At 37.8% G+C, this 21,824-nt stretch overlaps 3 protein-coding genes across 6 annotated transcripts; 2 read left to right on the top strand and 1 right to left on the bottom strand.

The window, feature by feature from the left end:
• The first annotated feature begins 1,148 nt into the window (after positions 1-1,148).
• On the top strand, positions 1,149-6,226 carry LOC135608165 (protein DEHYDRATION-INDUCED 19 homolog 2-like). The gene is made up of 5 exons (XM_065100728.1): positions 1,149-1,373; positions 1,474-1,622; positions 3,133-3,210; positions 3,408-3,676; positions 5,822-6,226. The coding sequence occupies exons 1-5, from the start codon at positions 1,301-1,303 to the stop codon at positions 5,919-5,921; spliced, it is 669 nt and encodes a 222-aa protein (XP_064956800.1). The 5' UTR covers positions 1,149-1,300; the 3' UTR covers positions 5,922-6,226.
• Positions 6,227-6,732: 506 nt separating this feature from the next.
• On the top strand, positions 6,733-15,395 carry LOC135608166 (calmodulin-binding protein 60 A-like). Of its 2 annotated transcripts, none has more exons than XM_065100729.1 (10): positions 6,733-6,944; positions 7,031-7,097; positions 7,874-7,926; positions 8,644-9,125; positions 10,524-10,684; positions 10,774-10,992; positions 12,762-12,921; positions 12,994-13,148; positions 14,550-14,655; positions 14,743-15,395. In XM_065100729.1, exons 1-10 carry the CDS (start codon positions 6,847-6,849, stop codon positions 15,138-15,140), a joined length of 1,899 nt encoding a protein of 632 aa, XP_064956801.1. In that variant the 5' UTR covers positions 6,733-6,846; the 3' UTR covers positions 15,141-15,395. The 2 variants fall into 2 exon arrangements, with proteins under 2 accessions (XP_064956801.1, XP_064956802.1); XM_065100730.1 differs by having other exon boundaries at positions 8,668-9,125.
• Positions 15,396-15,907: 512 nt separating this feature from the next.
• On the bottom strand, positions 15,908-21,537 carry LOC135608167 (uncharacterized). 3 transcript variants are annotated; one of them, XM_065100731.1, is made up of 6 exons: positions 21,241-21,537; positions 21,032-21,137; positions 20,745-20,898; positions 17,227-18,919; positions 16,591-16,966; positions 15,908-16,489 (listed from the first exon to the last, which is right to left on the bottom strand). In XM_065100731.1, exons 4-6 carry the CDS (start codon positions 18,914-18,916, stop codon positions 16,165-16,167), a joined length of 2,391 nt encoding a protein of 796 aa, XP_064956803.1. In that variant the 5' UTR covers positions 18,917-18,919; positions 20,745-20,898; positions 21,032-21,137; positions 21,241-21,537; the 3' UTR covers positions 15,908-16,164. The 3 variants fall into 3 exon arrangements, with proteins under 3 accessions (XP_064956803.1, XP_064956804.1, XP_064956805.1); XM_065100732.1 differs by having other exon boundaries at positions 21,032-21,164; XM_065100733.1 differs by lacking the exon at positions 20,745-20,898.
• Between the last annotated feature and the right edge of the window lie 287 nt (positions 21,538-21,824).

Genomic DNA, 21,824 nt, shown 5'->3' on the forward strand with positions numbered 1-21,824 from the left:
AGGTCAGACCCCAATTAGATTTTTTTTATTAAATTAGATTTTAATATTTTTAATTATTAGAAAGTAACTCAAATATATAAATTAAATAATTTAAATTTAAAACTAATTAAATCATAAAAAATTACACATAATTCTTGAATATATAGTTAAATGAATTAGAATTATTGTATTAATCTAAAAATAAGAATTTTAATAAAATCATTATAAGTCAAATAATCATTCTAATATCATAAATAAATAATTATTATTTATTAATATAAAAAAAATAAAATTAAAATATTTATGCATCATAAAATTATAACAATCCTAAATTCTAAACACTTTTTAAAAGATAAATAATAATTTAAATTTATTTTATTTTTACATATAAAAATATAATATTTATCTTGAATCTTTGTCTACATGGGCAATCCAGTAAAAAATAATTTTTATTTTTTATTTTTAATCTAAAAAATAAGGTAAAGAACACGTATTAAACGATGAATGATTGATGATATCCTCGTTGTCAGCACTGAGTTCAGGTGATCCACTTTGATGATTCATCTCCACATCCGTCTTCTTTCAGTCTCGACACTTTGGTGGCACTCACACAGTAACCGACTTGGGAGACAACGCATCATTCGCTAACACAGCCAGAAAAGCGGGTAAATACGGATACGTAGATGTCAGTTTGCATGCTCGAACTCCTCCACTAGTGTAGATGCCAATCTATGAGTTCATACGGATACGTAGAATCTACGGGTACACACGTAAGTTTGACCGGTGGACAAATACACAACAGAAGCACGCGTATTCCACGTGCAATATGGCGAGCTTCCACGTGCGTTCATCCCGGGAAGCGGGCCACATGAGTCATCCATCGCACGTGGCTTCTTCTCAGCCGCAACACTCGCACGTGCTTCATTCCAGATCCCATCGCGTCCGTACAGCAAACGGCTCGACTCGAATAACTCCACGGATCCGCTCCGGTGATGCAAATCAGCGAATCCCCTTTACATATCGCCTCAGTTTGACACGTGGTACCGAATCGACCTTCCATTGGTGGCATTGTGGACCCGAGCGGCCCATCACTCTCCCTTTGTCGTCTTCTCTGTTGCTGCTTCCGACCGAAGCAATTGCGGTGCCCTTTCGCCACCTCCTTTTCTACCCCTGGCGCACAACGCGGCTTCCTTTGCCTCTCTTCTCTCGCCAAGGCTCTTTAATTTTCCACCAGAGGCCGCTCGCCGCCAACTCCTCCTCTTCAGCTCCTCTTCTTTATTAGGGTTTCCCTTTACGGCCGGATTCGAAACGGGAAGAAGCCATGGAGATGGACTCATGGGATCGGTTGTCCTCCGCCTCGAAGCGCCACGAGTCGATTCTTCGATCCCGATACGGTTAGTACTGGAGGATGTTGCTGTTCCTTCATTGTTTTGGTTAGTGTTAGCGGGACCGGTTCTAATTGTTTCCTTATTACCCCTTTTTTCTGGATGTTAGATATGTACCTTGGATTGGAGGACACCGACGGAGGAGAAGATGACTCTCGAGCGGAGTTTCCGTGCCCGTTTTGCTTCGAGGACTTCGATCTGGTGGGATTGTGCTGTCATCTTGATGATGAGCACCCAGTGGAAGTGAAGACTGAGATAGTATGTCAATTCTGGTCCTTGGGATGCATTTGAAAGGGTTTTGGTCTGCTGTGTCACTCTGTTTGTTTTCTTTTGACTGTTGGATCAAAAATGGGATTTTGATGGGATTCTTCCAAGAAAAAAACGTCGTTTTTTTGGCCTTTTGGTACCCTGTTGTACGTTGCTTGTGAGTTGCCTTCCTGTGTTACGAGTGCGACTCTGTATTTTCTTCTGAAGGTATCAGCCCCTTGTGATGCTTGTTTGTTACTTTATTTGACCTTACTGAAATAGGAAGCCTTTTTCTTAAACGTTTTCTTCGTTTTTGATATCAATTCTTGTGTTTGATTTTTGCAAAAGGTTTTGGGTTTTGGTGGCTTCCCCAAGTCCTATTCTATGATGCTACAAACTTTCCTTTCATCCAGTTATTTTTTTTAGTATTTAAAATGATTTTTGTATAATTTTCATCTCTCATATAGTCGTGGTTTAAATTGATATTTTAGTCATTCAGAAGCGAGAGATTTATAGTTGTTTTGTTCCCATGGACTTTTATGTCTCTGCAGTCTGAATTGCATATCTATATCTCTTGAATTATACTTATTCAGAAATTCAGTATGTTTAGATTCTTCTTGTGGTTGTTCAGTTAGCATGAAAATGGTGGCTTCGAAAGAGTGATGGAACTAGGATTTCATCCCTGGATTGTACCAATGTATTATCCTTAGATATGTCCCTAACCACATCTTAGAGCTCAAGGAAAAAATCAAAAGAAATCTTTAGCTATTACATCCCAAGATTTGGGCATGTTGTTGTCATGGTCCAGCTTGATTCTCTCACCAAGTCCAATACGCTATGATATCATTTATCACAATTCTTATCGGATATTTGATCCATTAACTTTGAGCCACTTATCAAAAATGCTTAAGCCAAAGTTAATGATAATATACTTATCTGACCTTAAAATCCAATTTAACCCAATTAAAGTCTTTATTTTCAGTGTGGACCTAAATTGTACAAGCTCCAATGAATGATGGATATTTGGAGAGAAAACCTGGTTATTTGAGGTTGTCAAATGCTAGTTATAAAGGAATCCATCTTGAGAAAATAGTAGATTTGCAGCCCTATTGTTTTACACCCAACTGTAGCTTGTCTCAATAGGTCTGTTTCCAGGCCCTAGGCAGTTTTTTTTACTGATTTTGATCTTCAACTTGAATATGTTGCATATATTCTTTAATCATATTGTTATATTTATCACTTTAGTAGCCATATAAAACAGTAAGTAGTGTCTTGTGTTGTATAAATATTTGCTTGAGCAGGATCCACTTTTATGTGAACTAACCTTTTGAGTGACTTGTCTTGTTGTTGTGACCAAAATAACTTTCCTTTGCCCCAAAGTTTGCCTTTAGTGGATGTATTATTGACTTACCATTATTCATTTGAATTTAGCAAAAAATCTCACATTTATATTATCTGTGTGTTTAATTCGTTATATGTCGGTGATGTTTCTTGTCCTGACATTAGCTTCTTTTTTTTACAGGTATGCCCTATATGTGCGGCCAGAGTTGCAATGGACATAGTTGGCCACATAACAGTGCAGCATGGAAATTTCTTTAAGATATCCTTTTTTGAATCCCATTATCTGTTTCTATCGAGTCTGATGCTCCTATTGATTTTTTTCCTATAGTTATTGAATAATTAAATCTTTCTTTTCAAGCAGAAGATTTTCTCAACGAGTTATTATTCAGTTCCTATTGTGCAAATGCCATGTTCTATATTGAGTTGCTCAGACAAGTTTCTTAACCAAGAGCTCACATGCAGCATGAAAGGAGACTTTCCAAAGGTTCATCAAGATCTCATTCGACACTTTCGTTCCTGAGAAAGGAATTGCAGGATGCCAATCTTCGATTTTCCTGTGGAGGCTCATCAGACACGCTTGCATCCTCCAATGCTGCACCTGATCCTTTACTGTCATCGTTCATTTTCAGTTTGCCTGAAGTGGAACCTTCAAAAGATGTACAAGCTGTAATCTCTGATGAAGAAAGCACAGTGGATGAAATTTCAGATGATAAGGTGGAAAATAGGTATGAAATACTGGCATTTTGTGTTGAATTATATTCTTCTTTTTTCCACTCCTATTGTTATAATGATTGCATCAACTTATTGCATGAGATCTGTACATATATTATCAAGAAGTGGGTTATATGGGCTTCCTACTGTTTGCATATTGATCACTTGTTAAAACAGAAGTAAATGTATGATAATTTAGATTGATATTTAATGTGGGTTTCACAAATCTATATATAGAAGGATAGTTTTACTGATAGACGAACTGACTTGTCTCTCTATAAGTTGCTTTGAATTATCCGAATGTGAGCCATACAAATTTGACAAACCTACTCAGAGTTTCTGTATATGATATTCCTATTTCACTTTGGATATTGTCATTCACTTGGCATCCAATTACATCACTGTTTGTACTTATATCATACTTTTGCATTGTACCTGTTAGCCACTTGTAGTGCGAACCCTGTTCTGAAGGGTAAGACATTACCCTATTTCGAAGTGAGCCATGAAGCTGATGATAACCAGTCACTGGTGAAATTAATTGAACCATCAACATGTAGGGATCTTGACAGTTATAAGCATCACTTCTGGACCAAAGGGTAATCAAATTTCATAATGAGAAACGGTTAACTAGCCCAAATTCAAATCAGGGTCTGCCATACCGAACCATACCGCCCGGTACGGGCGGTACGTACCGGTTCGACAGGTTGTCGGTACGCGGACCGACTGTTACCGGTCCGAGTGCACTGTAGCACTGTACAGTGCTACAGTACTCGTCACACCTGAGTGTACCGCTCGGTATACCGTACCGTACCGGTACCGAGCCCAGGTCGAAATACCGGTACGGTACGGTATTGCGAACCTTGATTCAAATTATTTAGAGTAACTTATGATAAATGCAGTAAACACTGTGGTGAAAATGCACAAGAATTAAGATCGTTTTACTGCATTTTGTTTCTTAAATTTGGCAACACGAATAACAACAGAGAGGGCTGTCTGTAAAGCGAACACTAGAATTTGATGAAACAATGTTTAAAGCAAATGATAGCTTGGTGTGAAGGTGAGAAACAAGTACTGTCATCCTTGAGCAAGCCCATATTGAACCTCCAATTCCTTCAACCATGAACCTAAAAACACTCACAATGCTAGGCCTGACTTCTGGGCTTCGCTTCTTGGCCCAATATCAATTTGAAGTTCGGCTGTGTCTTTATCTATCCTGTAAACCTGGCAGCCATGGCATACTTAGCCACTTTACAAAATTAATCTGGAACCATGTAAAGTATCAAGTTCCTGGGATTTAACATTCATTGTTTTTACTTTGGGCAAGCATACTCGATCTTTTTGCTACCAGTTCTTTTAGGTTGTGCTCAGAATTGCTAATCATTCACACGGTAGAGTTGCTATTTGCAATATTGATTAGAAATATGTTTCATTGTCTAATTTTTCATTACAAGATCCACTGGAATGTTATATATTTTCTATCTCCTTTTAAAAATCCAATAATTCAGTTGCTTTTTTCTCTTGCTAATTTGACTTTTGGTTGAATTTCATACTTCATCTGTTGTAATTATTGTTCATTCTTTACATGGTTACCAAATTAAAGTCTACTTAGAAAAACTTGATTCTTTTTTCTGGTTATGTATGACATATGTCATTGTTCATTAGATATAAATGGCCATTTATGTATCCATTGTGACCTTTTAGTAGGAACTAATAATCGTGACAGGAGAAAAAAAAAATCATTCCAATGATCCTCGATATGAAACACTGCTAGGAAATTAATTCTGCTGTCTGTAAATCAGCGGACAGGACTACTGTCCCACTGTTATGGTGTGTTTAAGATTAATACCTGTCATTTGAATAAAACACGCATGAATAATGGTTATTGAGCTTCAACATATTAGCATTTATGTCAATTGAAACCATTGCCTCTTGAGTTTTGATGGTGAATGGGAGGGCTGACTTCAAATTATGACTGCCAATAGGATATCGCCTTCTGTTCTCTATGCCAAAAGGGCTGTAATGACTTCAAATTATTGTCTTTTACAAAGCATGGCATCAGTTGCATCGTCGCTGCTATCTTGTTATTCTCATTCAGACCTTTTTGTCTCTTCTTTTAGATCTCATTTTGATTGCCTAACGTTCCTGAGCCTGCTTTCCAGTGCCGAACCAACTCTATCTTACCAAGATGAGGAGAGAGCTCGGAGGAGCGAGTTTGTGCGGGAGCTTGTGCTGTCCACGATAATTGACGACAACTTGTAGTGGAGTCAACCAAGTGGTGGCAGCAGCTGCGGCTATGGCAATGCCTGATCTCACTTGGCGAGTTGCCACCTTGGGCATCAGAATTGCCCACATCTCTGGCAGAGGGGGAGGTGATCTTATAGAGTTATAGTTGTATTGCAAGAAGACGAGTGCTTGGAATCTGTGATACAGCACTGTAGTGTATAGGTCATAGTTATGTATAATTCAAGTGCAAGCATCTCTTTCAAAAGGAAACAATAAAATGTTAGCTGAAAGAAGTCAGGACACGTCTTTTGGAATCTCAAGATTCTGCTCATTTTCTAGTCTCTTGCAGCTTTAGAAAATTAATCTATTGATGATGATTTTTGATCCATTTTATTAGTTTGAGGATTTAAAATTTTTGATTTTTTTTAGATCCAAAACATTAGTTTAGTGTTGAAATATCATATCCCGAACATAATTATCGAAGGACAGAAGCCTAACACAGAACGGAGGGCTCACCCTCGGAACATTGCGGGGTGACGTCAGTCGCCCTTTCTCCACTATCATAGCGTCTTCCGTAGGCGATTGGCCACAACGGCAAGACCAACAGGCGCTGCCCCTCCGGGGGAGTACTATTCTCGTATGCCGGCCAAAGCCAGCAGGCACAAAGGAAGCGTTGCTCATTCGTCACAAATTGTGGGCCCGATAAGCGATCGTGTCATACCCGATGACCTGGCAACCGATGGGTCGATCTTATTCCTGTTTGGTCGCTCGATCAAGTTAAGCTGTGATAGCTGTTAATTGGAGTCTCCATGTAGGCGTTACATGAGATTATATATATATTATAAGACCAGAGCGAAGACTTAAATGGATGATGTGAAGTTTCCATGGTTGTTTCCCTCCGAGGTTCTATATAAAAGCCGAGCGATCCGCCGCTCGTCGACATTCCCTCTTGCGAGCTCTCATGGCGACCAAGAAGCGGCCTCTGCTTGCCCCGGGGGAGGAGGAGCGGGAGGGCGGGGAGGGATCTCGGACAATAAAGCGATGGCGGCCCCTAATCCTGTAAGCGGGCAACACAAGGTTTCGTTTTCGACCCGAGGCTTTTCTTCTTCTTCTTCTTATCTTTTGCGTCTTCTTTTTGGTTCCAGAGAGGTCATGGGCGAGCAGCACATGAAGCGTTTCTTGACGAGACTGGAGTCGGTTGTTCGCAGAGCGGTAAAGGGCTTGTCTTGATCTGAGTCTATGTAGGATTACAAGAAATGAGAAAAGTTCGCATTTGATCTCGTCGTGGAGGGTTTAACATCTGATCCTTTGTGTTTTTGTTGTTGTTTTAATCTTTCTTTTGGAGGTATAAGTTAAAATCGTTTTCATTATCGCCTTTGATTTTGATTTCTTTTTTCTCCTACTCTTACATAGTTGTCATGATTTATCGCACATAGTCGTCTTTCTTACACGCCCAATTCGCAAAGTCTTTTGGAAGGTTGAGGAGGTAATCTATTTTGTCTGTGACGAAATATTTAACCAATAGTTTGTTTCCTGGAGATTAACAAAACTAGTGGCGGATTTGCTTCTTCCATCGACAATTTATTTTCTTGGGTGTAAAGTGTACAGTATGGATATTGGTATTTGGGCTTCCAATCTTTCTACCAAATGTAGGCAATCTTCTTTAAAACCCACCTGCAATCATACTCAGTGAGAAAGCCTTAGATGATGTATTTTTGTTGGCATTACTTGGACGGTTTGACCATCCCTGGGATAATTTTTAGTTAATTATATTATTATGTTAAGTTGTTGGTTACTTGTCCCATAATTAATGCTTTGTCTCAAATAGGACCAAAGAGCATAATAGCTGGTAGTAAGAAAATTTTATCTTATTTCTCTGGAGATACACATCGGTTGCAATTAACTTGTACTTTTGTTACGCATGTTGTGTCTATCATCATAGTTACACTATAATTGGCTTCTCATAATTTGTCATTCTGCATGAATAGGTGCAAGATGAAATAAGGAAGTCGCTTGTTAATTGGTCACTTCCAGTTCCCAGGTAAATTTTTTTGTCTTAATTTTGTATTCAGTGTTCTGCATCCAAAGTACCTTGCAATAGTTCTTTTATGTGTTCCTCATGGGCTTGGATGTATAAAACAACTGGATTTTTGTCATTACTTGTGAAGCATGACCAGTTAAAAAATGCTTGTCATGTTTGTATTGTGGCTATGTTGCTCTTTGTGCCTGTTATATACTTTACAACAATTGCTGAATACACTTAAATATATTAGGACATCTGTATATTCCATTCTTATTTATATTAATTCGTGGTACATATAGAACAATAATATCATCTATATAAGTCCTCAACACATGTTGAACACAACATATGTATGTATTTTAGTCATTTGGCCTACAATATTTTCTAATTTTTTGGGTATGCATTTAAAGTACTTTAAGAAATTATTGTTGTTTATATGAATTATTGTTCTGCTTTGAGATACATATATGACACTCGTATGTTTTAACCATACAAAATTTATCCTAGACACAAAATTGTCTTTTTCCATGTTATGTCATGTCCTACTTTTTCCATATCTTGTCATGTTTCCCTGTCCATAATAACTTGTAGTGTTTGGTGCTTAAACATAGGCAAGTATACTGTTAGAACTTTATTAACTTGACATATATCATCTTACATGAGCATTACAGTAATTTATCTGTTGCATTTAGTAGCATTTGAGTGTCTGATGTCTGCATGTTATAAATGGGCCAGTAAAAGATATTGTCATTTGCTCAGTTCGGATGCTGAGTTATACCAGCTGCAATTCCAGAATGGCTTGCCTGAGAAGCTTTACACATTAAAGCCAATAATGACAAAGGACCAAAATCTTGTCCAGATATCAATAATTGATACTACCGCAGGAAAAAGGGTCACTTCTGGTCGCTGGTCTTCAGTGATGGTTGAGGTTCTTGCTCTCCATGGTGATTTTTATTGTGATGGACAAAAAAGATGGACTAAAGATGAATTCAACAATCATATTGTTGTTGCAAGAGAGGGTAAAGGACCACTGCTTATGGGAAAACTGGTTATTCAGCTGACCAATGGTGTTGGTTATCTTGATAATGTCTCTTTTAGTGATAACTCCATTTGGACTAGAAGTCAGAAATTTAGGCTAGCTGTGAGACTTTATAAAGCTGAAGGCGCTCAAGAAGGAATAAGTGAACCTCTCCGGGTAAAGGATCGTCGTGGACAGTGTAAGTCCACATTTTGTTAACCTTTTTCACTTCTTTAATTATCGCTTGACTATTATGGAGACAAGTGCATGTGATTTTGCAATTAAACTAGAAACTTGTAGATACCAAAATGCACCATAAAGAAGGAAGCATTATGTTAATTGAACTTGATTTAAGACACCAGAGATCAACATAAATCATTATGAGAATGCTATCTAAGGTAATTTTTGTTGCGTTCTTAGTAGCAAAATCTAGTTTCTCAAGTATTCATGGAAAATTGAATTAGACTGAGCAAACAGCCTTCTTGCAAGACTGCAGTTTATTGAAACTAGCATGTATAATATATTACTTACATTGATTCTTGCTGAAATTGCTATGCTTTCTTAAGAATGTGGTTGTAGGTCTCTAATTATAACAATCTTATCAAAAGATGTACTAGGAACATCCAAAACCCACAGAAGAAAGCCATTCAGAAAAGATCATCAAGCAACCCATGAGAGAAAAAAAGAAAAATTAAGGCTGATTGCTGCAAGAAGAAGAGGGTAGATGGAGTTTAACATGCCTTACTGCAAGAAGAAGGTGATAAAGTCAGGAGCATCAAGATTAAAACATCATCTACATGCTTGCATTAATGAACAGGAATTCATGGTTGAAAATATGTAAACTGATAGTCATATACAGAAGAACTCCCCAAGGAACTTAATGATGTTTTTAAAATGATATTCAACTTTGGTCTCCAGACCACGGGCATTCTGTTCAGTTTTACATTTTATTGTTAAGGTCTCATCAATATTTGTATTTTTTTATTCTTTACCTGGAATAAGTTATATAAATCTATGCTAAGAAAAGAATGATTTATCAAGTAAATGCCTTTACTTCTGAAGTGTTTTCTTATAAACATTGTGTGAAAAATATTTTCTTGTTGCAAAATAGTGTGATCATAGAGCATATACACCTGTATACTTGAATAACTTAAGAAAAGGGGAGCTTTTTAGTGCATCGTGGTATGAGTTTAAACTTTGGACAATCATTGTTATAGGAGCTCATTCAGGTAGCTAGGAGGGCCTTCAAGTTTCTTGCAAAGATATATTGCATATCAGGGGTTTAAAAAATATATCAGTTGATGTTTGCAGCGTATTGTAGAGTTGACGTTCTTTATAAGGATTTATAGTTTGTCAACCCTTGAAATTTGTAACTAGAATACAGATTTTGAGATTTGCATAATCATCATTCACACTAACATGATTGGAACCTGCAGCCTTCAAAGAATGTTATCCATAAATAGGCTGAATTTCTATTTTATTAATAATCTTAGGTGACAATTTTGAAGGGATAATGCAGCAAATTATGTGTCTCATCATTGACTGATCAAAGTAAGCAAGGGTTTATATTACAGTGTTTTATTGTCTTCAATTTCAGTGAACGAGAAGCGTCATCCTCCATCATTGACTGATGAAGTTTGGTACCTGGAGAAAATACGGAAAGATGGTCCTTTTCACAAAAGACTTGTGAATGCTGGAATACATTGTGTGAAACAATTTTTACAAGCCCTTTCTATGGATCATGATAATCTGCGCAAAGTAAGCAATACCTGCCAGTTCTTTTTTACCTGAGAAGTTCAATTACAAGATCATTTATTAATATACTTTTTTCTCTTGTCAAACTTCAGTTACTTGGCAATGGAGAGTCAAGCAAGAAAGGAATTGCAAAAAGGACATGGGAAGCAATTGTTGCAAATGCTAGGGAATGTCCACCAGGCAAAGAGCTTTATTCTTATAATGTTGTTGGACAGAGTGTCGCTCTCATTTTCAACTCGGTGTATGAGCTTCTTGGGGCAAAACTGGATGGCCATTATCACACTATCAGTAACTTCAGTGCACCTCAGAAGGTTCATATTAGAATTCAGGATATATCTCCAGATATTCATTGATGATTATTGTTGCTAATGCTAGTTTTTTCTTATTCTGCATTTGCATGTTCATAATTCAATATATCTTATAACTTGGTTTAAGAAGATTGTGGTGGACCTTTTTAAAGCACAGGTAATAAGGTAAGATGATCCCTGCTGTAGGTTAGACCTGTCAAATTGTCAGGGTGGTCCAGGGTTTGGGTCAAGCTTCAAACACAATGTTCAGATAGAATGATCTTGCTAGCACAATGTCTTGATCAACTACTGAGGGCAGGTGGCTGCTCCATTCTTTCTTTTTATTGATAAAACACTTGTTGGGTGAAATTATGCATGCAGTTTCTTGGGAGAAAACTGAAGTAGCTGCTTTGTCATTCCCAAAGTTTAATTTCTTCGTCTCTCTTTTCCTTTATAATCGTATGGTTCCAAGTCCTTTCTGTTTGCTTCACAGAATGTGCTGTCACCTCTCCTCTACCTCTACCAAACCTTCTTTTGCCCTTTCTTCTGCATCTATCAGTAGAATTCCTCCAGCTTTTGATGGTATTGCTCTCGTCCTAGCTCCTGGGTTTTGGTGGGAATGTGGATTGACTTATCCGCAATAGGGGACCATAGAGAGTGAATAGGGTTAGTTAGCTTTACAATTAAAACCAAGGTCTGCCGTACTGAAGCATACCGCCCATACCGGGCGGTACGTACCGGTCCGACAGGTTATTGGTACGCGGACCGCCCGGTACCGCTACAATGCTACAGTACTATAATAAAAAAAATAAAAAAAATATTCGGTACACCAGGGTGTACCGCTTGGTACGCCCTGATATACCGCCCGGTACACCAGTACCGTACCATACCGAGCCCGGGTCGAAACGTCGGTATGGTACGGTACAGCGAACCTTGATTAAAACAATTGATGGCAGTCAGATAAGAGGTAAATTTACAGCGACAATTGTTCTCGTGCATATCTAGCATTATTCTAGTTCTTTTGTGAAAGGGTTTCAGGAAGTTTTTATGTGCTCCAAGAACAACAATATTAAATTGCTATTTGGTAAAAGATTAAATGTCAAAACAGCTTGCTTATATTACTCTTTTTGAAAGAAAACAACAACCACAAGTTTGAGCGCAAACAGGTCTCACAGAGTCCATTCCTAGAACGAGTTACTATAAACAATGTAAAGTGAATATTGGTTGTTGCTTCAATAACCTTTAGTAATTGATACCTGTTCAAACGTCACAACTTCAAGCATGTTCTTTGTTTTTGGTTGGATGACTTCCAAAGGTTGAAATTTTGAGGGACTTTACCGAATCTGAATTAACCCGTGCTCTGAATAGTTTCCTTCTGGCTGATGGCATGTTGTGGCATCAGTTGACTTAGTATTCTTGCATTTAGGATGAATTTTCTCTTAAGCTGGTCCAGGTAGTTAATTTCCAAGTAGGAAAGCAGCAAGTTCAATGAGCATAAGCCAGAAAGGCAGAAACCATGCTGTAATTCTTTCCTTCAAGTTTTGTGGTTACACTTGTATTACATGAAAGCGAGTACTTCATATTGAGCATTACCAAAGAAAGTTCTTGCATAACTATTAGCTTATTCTAATTTGTTCAAAAAGATATAAAGTGAAATCTTATGCAATTCGTAACATAAGTTTTCTCTTAAGATAGTTATTTTGTCACAGGTATAAAGTTGATGACCGGGGTTTATCTATTTCATGGTACCATTGTGGTAAGATGTCATGAGCCAATGTCCTTTTGGTTTGCAGGCTTTAGTAGAGATCTGGAAAGGACTTGCTTTTGAAGATACGAAAAACTTTAACTCGGATCACATGATGGTTGACAACATTCCTGTTCCCCTCTCTCAAGAATATGATCACTTAGTTACAGTATCAAGCTCACTTGGCTCACGTGTTCCACATCTTTCAGGTACCTAACCATTGTCTCTCAAAAAAGTTTCATGCTTTGATCTTCTTTTGATATTTTTGTAATTTTGAACAGATGATGCATTTGGACAAGTGGGTTTACTTAATGAACCTTTTGCACCATATGGTGAGATTACAAATCATTTACCTCAACTGGAAGATACTTTTTCTAAATATGGTGTTCATCCTTTAAAGAAATCTACATGGTCTCAGGAAACAGAAAATTCCTGTGTAAGTGATACTTTCCTTTGTACTTCTATTTTTGTTTGTAGCACTTCATGGCTTGGACACATTTTGATCATGTAAAATATCATGGGAGTAATTTATTTCAGGCATTAAATTAAAATTCTGAGAACTGAACTTGTACTTGTGGGGATCACAGAACATGATGGTGGAGGTGTTAAGGTGCTGCCTCCAGCAACTAATGCCCACAAATTCTGGATTCCATATGTTGGTCTGTCATGATGCATCTCCTTGGGAAAACCAACTCATTAATTTGATGGGCCTATAACCATGTGATACAAAATGGTTAAGACCAAGTTAATGATAATAGACCCATCTATCGATATAAATCAATTCAATCCTTATTCTGCTACTCTCAAGCATTATGTTCCATTTATTGCAGAAGAAACTAGTCAAGGAAATTTACTTAGTGCGATATGATATGACATGAAGAAACATTTTCAGTCAAACCTGAGGCTTTAGTTGTTGGCCTATTATCTTAAATCTGTGGGCTGAAATGCATAAATTTCTCAGGAGAGGAAATCCTAAATTTTCCCACTCTAAAACATGTAACTGCATGACAATACAGGAGTAAGTTAGTTTATATATTAAAACAAATTAGCATCTATTTCCTTAATGCAGTAGGTCTGGTGTCTTGGTATGGGTTGTATCATTGGTCGTGTTTATGCCAGTAGAATTATTTTCCATCAGTGATTCAAGAAGTGCAGTATATTGAATGTCAAGCTTCTAGGTAGTAATGAACTGTTTTTTTTTTAATCTGTTATCTCCGAAGAGACAGTAACAAAGTGTTGAAAAGTGGCTGGTGCATAGTATGTTGCTGAGTGGGCTACTGAATGATTAGGATCCTCAGATGAGCTTATAAGTTGCATTGCTGTATATGACACAGGGTTACCAGCTAGTCTAAATTAGGCAATCAGTATTCTTAGTTCTATATTTTTCATCATCGAGTCTACATATGCTTCTTATCCCAGGAGGTCACGGTTTGCTTCCGTGTCCTTATCAAGTGTAGAGACAGGACCTCTTTACCTTGTAAATGCATACCTAGTTTTCAACAAACCAATATTGTGATAGAAAGATCCCTCCTTAGAATTGTGACTCAGCCATGTGTTCTAGTTATCTAGGTCTTGCATCTTGGTCATGCTTTGGTCTGGCTAGCACCTAGTCATAACCGAACAAAAGATTGCAGTTGAAAGATCTTACTCAACTTTGTGATTCTGCTTTGTATTATGCTCATGCTTCTTGTTTCTATTTTGGTATGGCGAAAATGAACCTTCTTGCAACTGAGGAAAACACCATACAGAAATATCCTCTTTTCTTTCCCCATACATCTATTATTTGCTTACAAAGAGTTGTACTTTGTGTTTTGAACTGCATTATTTTCTTCTGCAGCCTGTTTCAACTGAGATCATCAATTTGCTAGTTAACCACTCCACCATGTGCCCACCAACACCAAATGGTATACAGATTCCAGAGTCAAGCATACAGATGGAAAATGGTAACTGAATTTTGTAATGTGATGGAATAAAATTCATGTCCTTGATCTCCCATACTAATTCTAGTCTAGTGTTGAATTGCTTGACAGATGAACTAGTCACTCAAGTGGGCATCGAGCAGTTTTTTCATGATACTTCTGCTAAGCAGAGCATGCAATCATTTCAAGCCCCTGGTTCCTTCCAAGCTACCATGTTCAACTCAAGTGATAATGTCGATGAGCATACATTTCAGAATGAACCATGTACCAGTAGATTGGTGGAAAGAAGCCTGAGAGAGGATGAGATCGACAAATTTATTATGGAAACTTGGCAGCCTGATATAACTATGACACTTGTTGCAACATCGATTCGCAAGTGGGTTAAGCTGATTGCCGTGGCTCAAGTGTGGAATCTCTATCAGCAGGTTTCTCGCTGCCGAAAGAGCTGGAATTGTGCATCTGAGAATACTGAATGGTCAATGTATCTGAATCAGAGTGGTGACAGCTGAGAACCCACTGAGGCAGCAAGGACGGGGCTAGTAGAGGATCCTTTGCCTGGCAAACCATTGTTTAAGGTCAAAATCAATCTGTAGAATCCGTAAACTAGAACAATTGTATTATTGATTGTGTGTGCCATTTGAATCATAGGGCTTGTATTGACCATCGATATATAGTGTTGGAAGACATTGTAAGAACACAAATGTGATTATATATAATTGATGTATAAGATGATTGTGTTGGAAAACCTGAACTATTTGCAAATGTTTATTGTCCTTTTATGTATGACAGGTTTTCTTTGTCCCTGCCTGTGGCTTCTGTTCCTTGAGCAGTGGTTGACCTTGACATGTTTTGTGCCAAATCACCTGGATTTGAAGTCCAATAGTAATGGTCATTATGTAACAAGGATATGCATTATACCTCATTGTTCTCTGCAATTTGTGCTGTCCATTTTATTGGGAAGCCTTCTTAGCTAATCGATGTTCCGAGTTTATGATTGTAAGAAGTTTGATCACTTAATAGTTGCAAGAGGCAGACACTATTGCATGTTCATTTCTTTCTTATTTGCAAGGCTAAAAAACCTATCACTAACCCAGTAGCATCTATACAGTGGCAATGTGGTTCTTGTTCCAACATAATCATCTGAGGAATTCAACATAATCCAAGGATTCTGGAAAAAGAACTTCTTGGATCTTCAGGTGATAGAGGGAAAACATATTAAAGATACATCAAATATTACTGAAACAGTTACAAATGATTCAGGCGCACAAACAATCCATGCACAAAACATTTTAACTGAGCTGAATTAGCATCTTACAATTTACAGGACTAATTTCATGATGGGTAATATACTATGATTCACAATAAACCTAGGAAGATCACCATCTACATGTGGTGTGGTGACCTTTACATTCTATCTAGGAAAGAACTAGAAATCTTCATTAGTTGTAAGATCCGAAGCAGAAACATTCATTAACCTCTAATTCTGAAATTTGAGAACAGTTAGAAAGAGAAAACAACACAAAGCTGTTATAGTCACAAGAATTTTTTTGTTTTCCCCTTTGGATCAATCCTACTGGTAATGCCAGCTTGGCCTCCTCTCACTCCACCTGTACGAACAGAACTGGTTATTTGACTTTGTTCACCATTTTGATTGTTGCTGGAAGGAACATCCTCGATGATCCTCAAAAGCTCTTGTATTGGAATACTAGAGTGAGAAGCTTGTTTCAACAATGCATCATCGTCATCAAGACCCATGAAGCATAAATCCTCCCATTGTAAAGCAGATTCATCCACTAGAGGAAGTTCAGGGTTTACATCCCATTTCCTGTGAGGGCCATATTTATAACTTGAACTAAACCTAAATGAGCATATGCCAAGAGGTGAGTTGCGGAGAAAAAAAGGTATATCTAGATCATGATAATAAATCTGATAGCTGAGAAAAAAAAGCAGAGAGTCAACCTGGACAACAATCTCAAGTTAGAATGTACATATGCCAGATCGTCAGCACGATGTGAATTAAGTTCATGTCTTTTTGCACCACGGATGTAGCTATAAGTACTCCATGGTCTGTCAACAGACAAAGAGCTGATTGATTGTGAAAGAACTTTAAAGGCCACATCTCTTAGCTCTTTTGTATCACCTCCATGAAACTTCCACCACTGCAAAACATTGATTTTGGGATTTCTGGCATCTCTCTTGGCTACTGGAGAGGAGAACTTCCCCTTCTTTTCGACAAAGGACAGGAATTGCACACGAACAATGTCTTGATGATCAACATTTGGGTGCATTTTACATATTGCAGCAACAGCACTATCAAATATCTCGTCATCTTGATCTGTAAACAAACAGCGCTACATTATCCTTTTTTTAAAACATAAGCTGCACATAAATTGCAAGAATTCTACGAAAATGTTGTACTGGAAAATGAAAAAAAGCAGAATATATTATGTTGACTGCAAAAGAAAAAAAAAAGAAAGAGAAGAAAGAACCTTTGCAAAGCTTCTAACCAAGCATCCTAAAAGGAAACACAAAAGAAGCTTAATAAATTTATGTTTACTAGAAAAGGAAAGAAAAGAAGTAGAAGAAAGAACCTACCTGGAGGGCATCTCTTCCTACCTCCTGGTGCAGGAATTTGAAGGTACTCTTCATCGTAATACTTTGGGGTGAGAGCATAGGCCAAGCATTGTAATGGAACATTTCTCTTGTTCCATCTAATGAAAACCTTCTCTTCCAAAATCATATACATATCCTCTCGTCCTCTCAGATTTTCTCTAATTTCTCCCAACATATTATCCATTCTATCACATACTTCACCAATAATGGGACCATCTTGATCAGTAAATTTGATCATTTTGTATATTGGTCTGATTATAGATAAGGCCAACTGTACTGCTACCCAAAAGTTCTCAGACATGACTGCTTCCTTCACATCATTCCCATGAAGTTTTATTTTCTCATCTATATTTGGAAAGGTAGCCCAGAATTCCCATCGATCTGACAAGACAGCAGCTGTCAGAGATTCTCTTATGTCAAGTAGAAGATAAAGAGTGATATAGTGTGAAGCATATGTTATGGCTGTAACTTTTAGCAACTCTAATTTTGAAAAGCTTTGGAAAATATCTACAGCTTGGGAATGATATAAGATATATTTGACTATACTTTTTGCAGTTTTATATGTCTGCTTAAGCCAAGGAAGAGCATTTATAATATCCTTCAGTATCAAATATAAAGTGTGAACCATGCAAGGATTCCAAAATATGTAAGGATACACTTTTGCCACTTCTTCGCTTGCAGCTCTACAATCAATAGAATTGTCTGTGATCAACTGAACAACATTACATGGTCCCACCTTTTCAATTGTTTCTACCATATAATCAGAAATTCTTTTCTGAGACTTCTCAACTACTACAAAGTCAAGGGCATGTAAAAACATGGATCCAAACTGGTTTGAAGCCAGTATGTTTATCAAAGGTTGATTTTTGATGTCACTCCAACCATTTGAAACAATTGAAATCCCATAAAGGGGCCACTTCTGCTTGAAGTCATCCAATTCTCTGTCAATCTTATTTCGTTCATTTTCTAAAAAGATAGTATTTGCTTTCTCATATGATGGGCTTTTATATCCCAATTCTTTACTAATTGCCAATACCATTTCTTCCCAATATGGTGATCGCAGAACATTGAAAGGGATGCCATTAGCACACAAACAGCGTACTACCTTAGAATCAACATCATCTCTGTCCTGTGTTGAGTAATCCTGCTCAAAAGGACTTACATAGGATAAGGCTAAAGAAGGCCCTTGTGAAGTTGCCACTGAACATGCATTGAGCTTTGACTTCTTCAGAGGAACAACGTTTGGTGTACTCTCAACTTGCTCAACTTCTCTCTTTATCTGCATTTGTAGATTTTTGTCTGCTTTTACAACAGAACAATATCCAATTCCCTTGCTTTCTCCTTTTTTATGGCCCATCAAATGTGCATAAACACGTGTGTAGGTTCCATGATATATTTTGTGGCAGTATTTACACTTAAAAACATGAGAACCACCATGAGCATTTCCACATTTTTTTCCCTTGACAACATGTTTCCATAACACAGTCGCACTAACATTAGATTGACCATCCTCACCCAACTGTACCTCAAGTTCCTGTTGAACTTGATCATCTTCATGAAAAACCAAATTTTTATCCTCGAAGACAAAGTGTCCATCCCCAATGGCTGGGAACTCCATTCCACCATCATTGGTGCCCGTATGCTCTTCATCATAAGGAGAGCTAGTAGACATCTCCTGAAAGAAATATAATAGGTGTCAAAATCACAACAGACATCGGTAAGAAAAATATTCTCTAGTGATTCAACTTTAGTCTGACTGGTCAATTCAAAACCATCACATCATTTTGCAGGAACAGCGAATATGAGATATATCAATAAACTACCTTAATTTATCCTAATTAAAAAAGCAAAAACACTTATCACTTAATGTAATAATCATGATGATCAAATTTTGGATGACAAACATGGTATGCTAGATTGATTATCATTAATATAAATAAACATATATATATATATATATATATATATATATATATATATATATATATATAGAGAGAGAGAGAGAGAGAGAGAGAGAGAGAGTCTTGCCAATATCCTTGACATACATTTGGTCTAAAGAAACAAAAACACACTTGTTACTATGATCTAATATAATTTGACTTGTATCATAGTCCATAACTGATATGTAGGACACAGAAAGAGTTACCACAGATTTGAAAAGAAAATGAAAATTTTATTAATTCCAAACATATAGTCACATGCTTATGCCTGGCTAGTGGCTGGCCCAACCTACAGTGTTGGAGCATCTGCTCCATTTACTTTTCCTATAAAATCGAACATTCTAGGAAAACTCAAAGGATAAGTACAATATGATAACAATGTGTACATAAGTAGACCCCAAATTATTAGACCAGCTTTAGTCTTTGCTCTTAGTGCACAAATTACTCAAAACTTTGTCAACAGTTCCTAAAGCTCTTGGGTTTTCCACAATGTCAAAGTCAAAGCCGGTCAATTCACTCTGTTTAAGTTGATATCTACAATAAGCAAGGACTGAGAGTGGCTCTTTTGTCACCTGTAGATTACTAAGATTGGTTCCAGTACACAGTACTTCAAAATATTAAGGATTTCTCAACCTCATGTCTTTTCAAACTGACCAAACTTATTAACAACAGGTAAATACTAGTGCTGAAATAAATTACATGTTGTCTCCTTGAAGTTGGAGAACACTACAAGCTAACTAGAGCTGGAACTTTTCCGAAGCAAACTGACTACTATAGCTCCTAGACAAGAAGGGACTAGTTCCTTATCTATTCTAGCTAATGCTAATAAGCTAAACAAAGGAAAACTCTCCAGAATGACTTTATCCACAACAGCATTACAGGATTCATATTCCAGTATATATAGGTTACCCACGTAAAGGCATACCCATAGGTGAAGCTGGTCTCAATTGGTAGGAAGAGATCTTAAAGGAAGAGCAAGATGTTAATAAGCAAACAGAATTGCCATCAAATTCATTCCTTTACTTGATGACCAAACATAAAAAAAGGGAAACTGGTTTGCCTCTGAAATCCACTTATAAAAGAGTAATATAATACCAGCATCAATTTAGCCTATATTAGCACATGTAATATATATAACTGGCAACTGATTATCTAAAAACCTATTAGAAATTATCAACTTAGAAATAGCCCCAGATACAGATACAATACTCTTAAAAGCATTTCTGGGAAAGTTAGATAAGAGGAAAAGTCAACTATGGGAAGAAATGTTGGAACCAATATCTAGTTTCAACTTTGAACCACTATAAATAGGATTGAGGAGAAGGACCACAGAAATGCATGAGAACCAATGGGATATAACTGGAACTACCAAGACTTCAACCAGAGCTGTTTTATGCTTTTACAACTTGTCATGCTTCTTTCGTATCTCAAGCAATGTGACTGTTCACATGGCATAAAAAGACTTCCTCTCAAAAAGATCAAGTAGCATTTCTAATCCATACAAAAAGCTGCACGATTTGATCGGTTAACAGAGGCGATGAGAAAAATAATATCTTTTACCTTCTCCAGTTTGGTTCCCCAGCTAGGAAACCAAAATTTGGTGATATTCCTCTTATGCGATCAGGAAAACCCGGGAATGGTTTCAAGTTTTGTCAACAGAACTAGAGGAACTAGTAAACGAAGAAGAAGGTCGAAATAGATAAGCACGAAACCCCTGTAATTTACCAGAGGACCAAAAAATCATCAGTATGCACGTAATACAAAGCACAGACATCGAAACAAGAAAGCAGAGGCCGAAAACATGGGGAAACGAAGCAAAAAAAATATAATGAAGATAACAATCGCACCTTTAATGCAAGCTAAGCTTCGCGGCCTCTCTGCAGTGAATCCCACTCCTGATATGATAGAAAGATTACCGCCCCTTGCGAATATGACACAGTTAGAGCATAATTCCTGCAGTAAACCAACGAATTGCTAAGCCTGGGAATAGAAATGAATCGCCGTTATTCCCAGGAAACAGATTCGATCACAAGGAGGCCGTGGAACAGGAAGCTACCTGGGCTTCGCGGGAGCAGCTCACGCTAGTGAATTAAAAGAGAAACGAGGGGCCGACCACGGGGAAACATAGGGTTTCCCCTCCCGAGGGCGAGAAAAGGGGGGAGATCGGAGGTGACGCTTGGAAAGAGTCGGAAGAGGCGATTGGGGGGCTTTGGAGGGACGTTACGGTAAGAATCACGACGAGCGCCATTAGAGATCCTTCATCATCTCTCTCTCTCCCTCCGAGCTCCGCCTTCGTTTCGCTTCTCGCTCTCCTGGTTCGTCCCCTTCGCTGGGACATGGGATACGGATTCGATTCGAGAACAGTGGCCGTGGATGGGAAACGGGGAGTTGACGGATCAGACCACGGGTCGGATCTCATGCTTGATCCGAAGCCAATTGCGGGTTTTGCAGTCGCGACTTGATCCGATCCGTTGCCCAAGTCGGACCCAAGCTCAAGATCCGCGGAGGGGTCAACAACTTCACGAGAGTCGTGTGATTTGGTTTCGCTTTGTAGTCTCAGTAATCTCTTCGTGCTCGTATTTTTAACGCACCACACAACTACGTACTGAGGGTTCTTGTGGTGATCGTTGAACGGAAGCC

This window comes from Musa acuminata, chromosome BXJ2-3, assembly GCF_036884655.1.
Source record: "Musa acuminata AAA Group cultivar baxijiao chromosome BXJ2-3, Cavendish_Baxijiao_AAA, whole genome shotgun sequence".
In the NCBI taxonomy this organism is placed as follows: Eukaryota; Viridiplantae; Streptophyta; class Magnoliopsida; order Zingiberales; family Musaceae; genus Musa; species Musa acuminata.

Bases quoted from the DNA above. Each gene is read 5' to 3' on its own strand.
- LOC135608165 (XM_065100728.1), top strand. From the start codon at position 1,301: ATGGAGATGGACTCATGGGATCGGTTGTCCTCCGCCTCGAAGCGCCAC. The intron at 1,374-1,473 runs GTTAGTACTGGA...TCTGGATGTTAG, and splicing joins GATTCTTCGATCCCGATACG to ATATGTACCTTGGATTGGAG. The intron at 3,211-3,407 runs ATATCCTTTTTT...CCAAGAGCTCAC, and splicing joins AGCATGGAAATTTCTTTAAG to ATGCAGCATGAAAGGAGACT.
- LOC135608166 (XM_065100729.1), top strand. From the start codon at position 6,847: ATGGCGACCAAGAAGCGGCCTCTGCTTGCCCCGGGGGAGGAGGAGCGG. The intron at 9,126-10,523 runs GTAAGTCCACAT...CTTCAATTTCAG, and splicing joins AAAGGATCGTCGTGGACAGT to TGAACGAGAAGCGTCATCCT. The intron at 14,656-14,742 runs GTAACTGAATTT...ATTGCTTGACAG, and splicing joins AAGCATACAGATGGAAAATG to ATGAACTAGTCACTCAAGTG.
- LOC135608167 (XM_065100733.1), bottom strand. From the start codon at position 18,916: ATGTCTACTAGCTCTCCTTATGATGAAGAGCATACGGGCACCAATGAT. The intron at 16,967-17,226 runs GTAGGTTCTTTC...GTTTGTTTACAG, and splicing joins TAGGAAGAGATGCCCTCCAG to ATCAAGATGACGAGATATTT. The intron at 16,490-16,590 runs GTTGACTCTCTG...ATGCTCATTTAG, and splicing joins AACTTGAGATTGTTGTCCAG to GTTTAGTTCAAGTTATAAAT.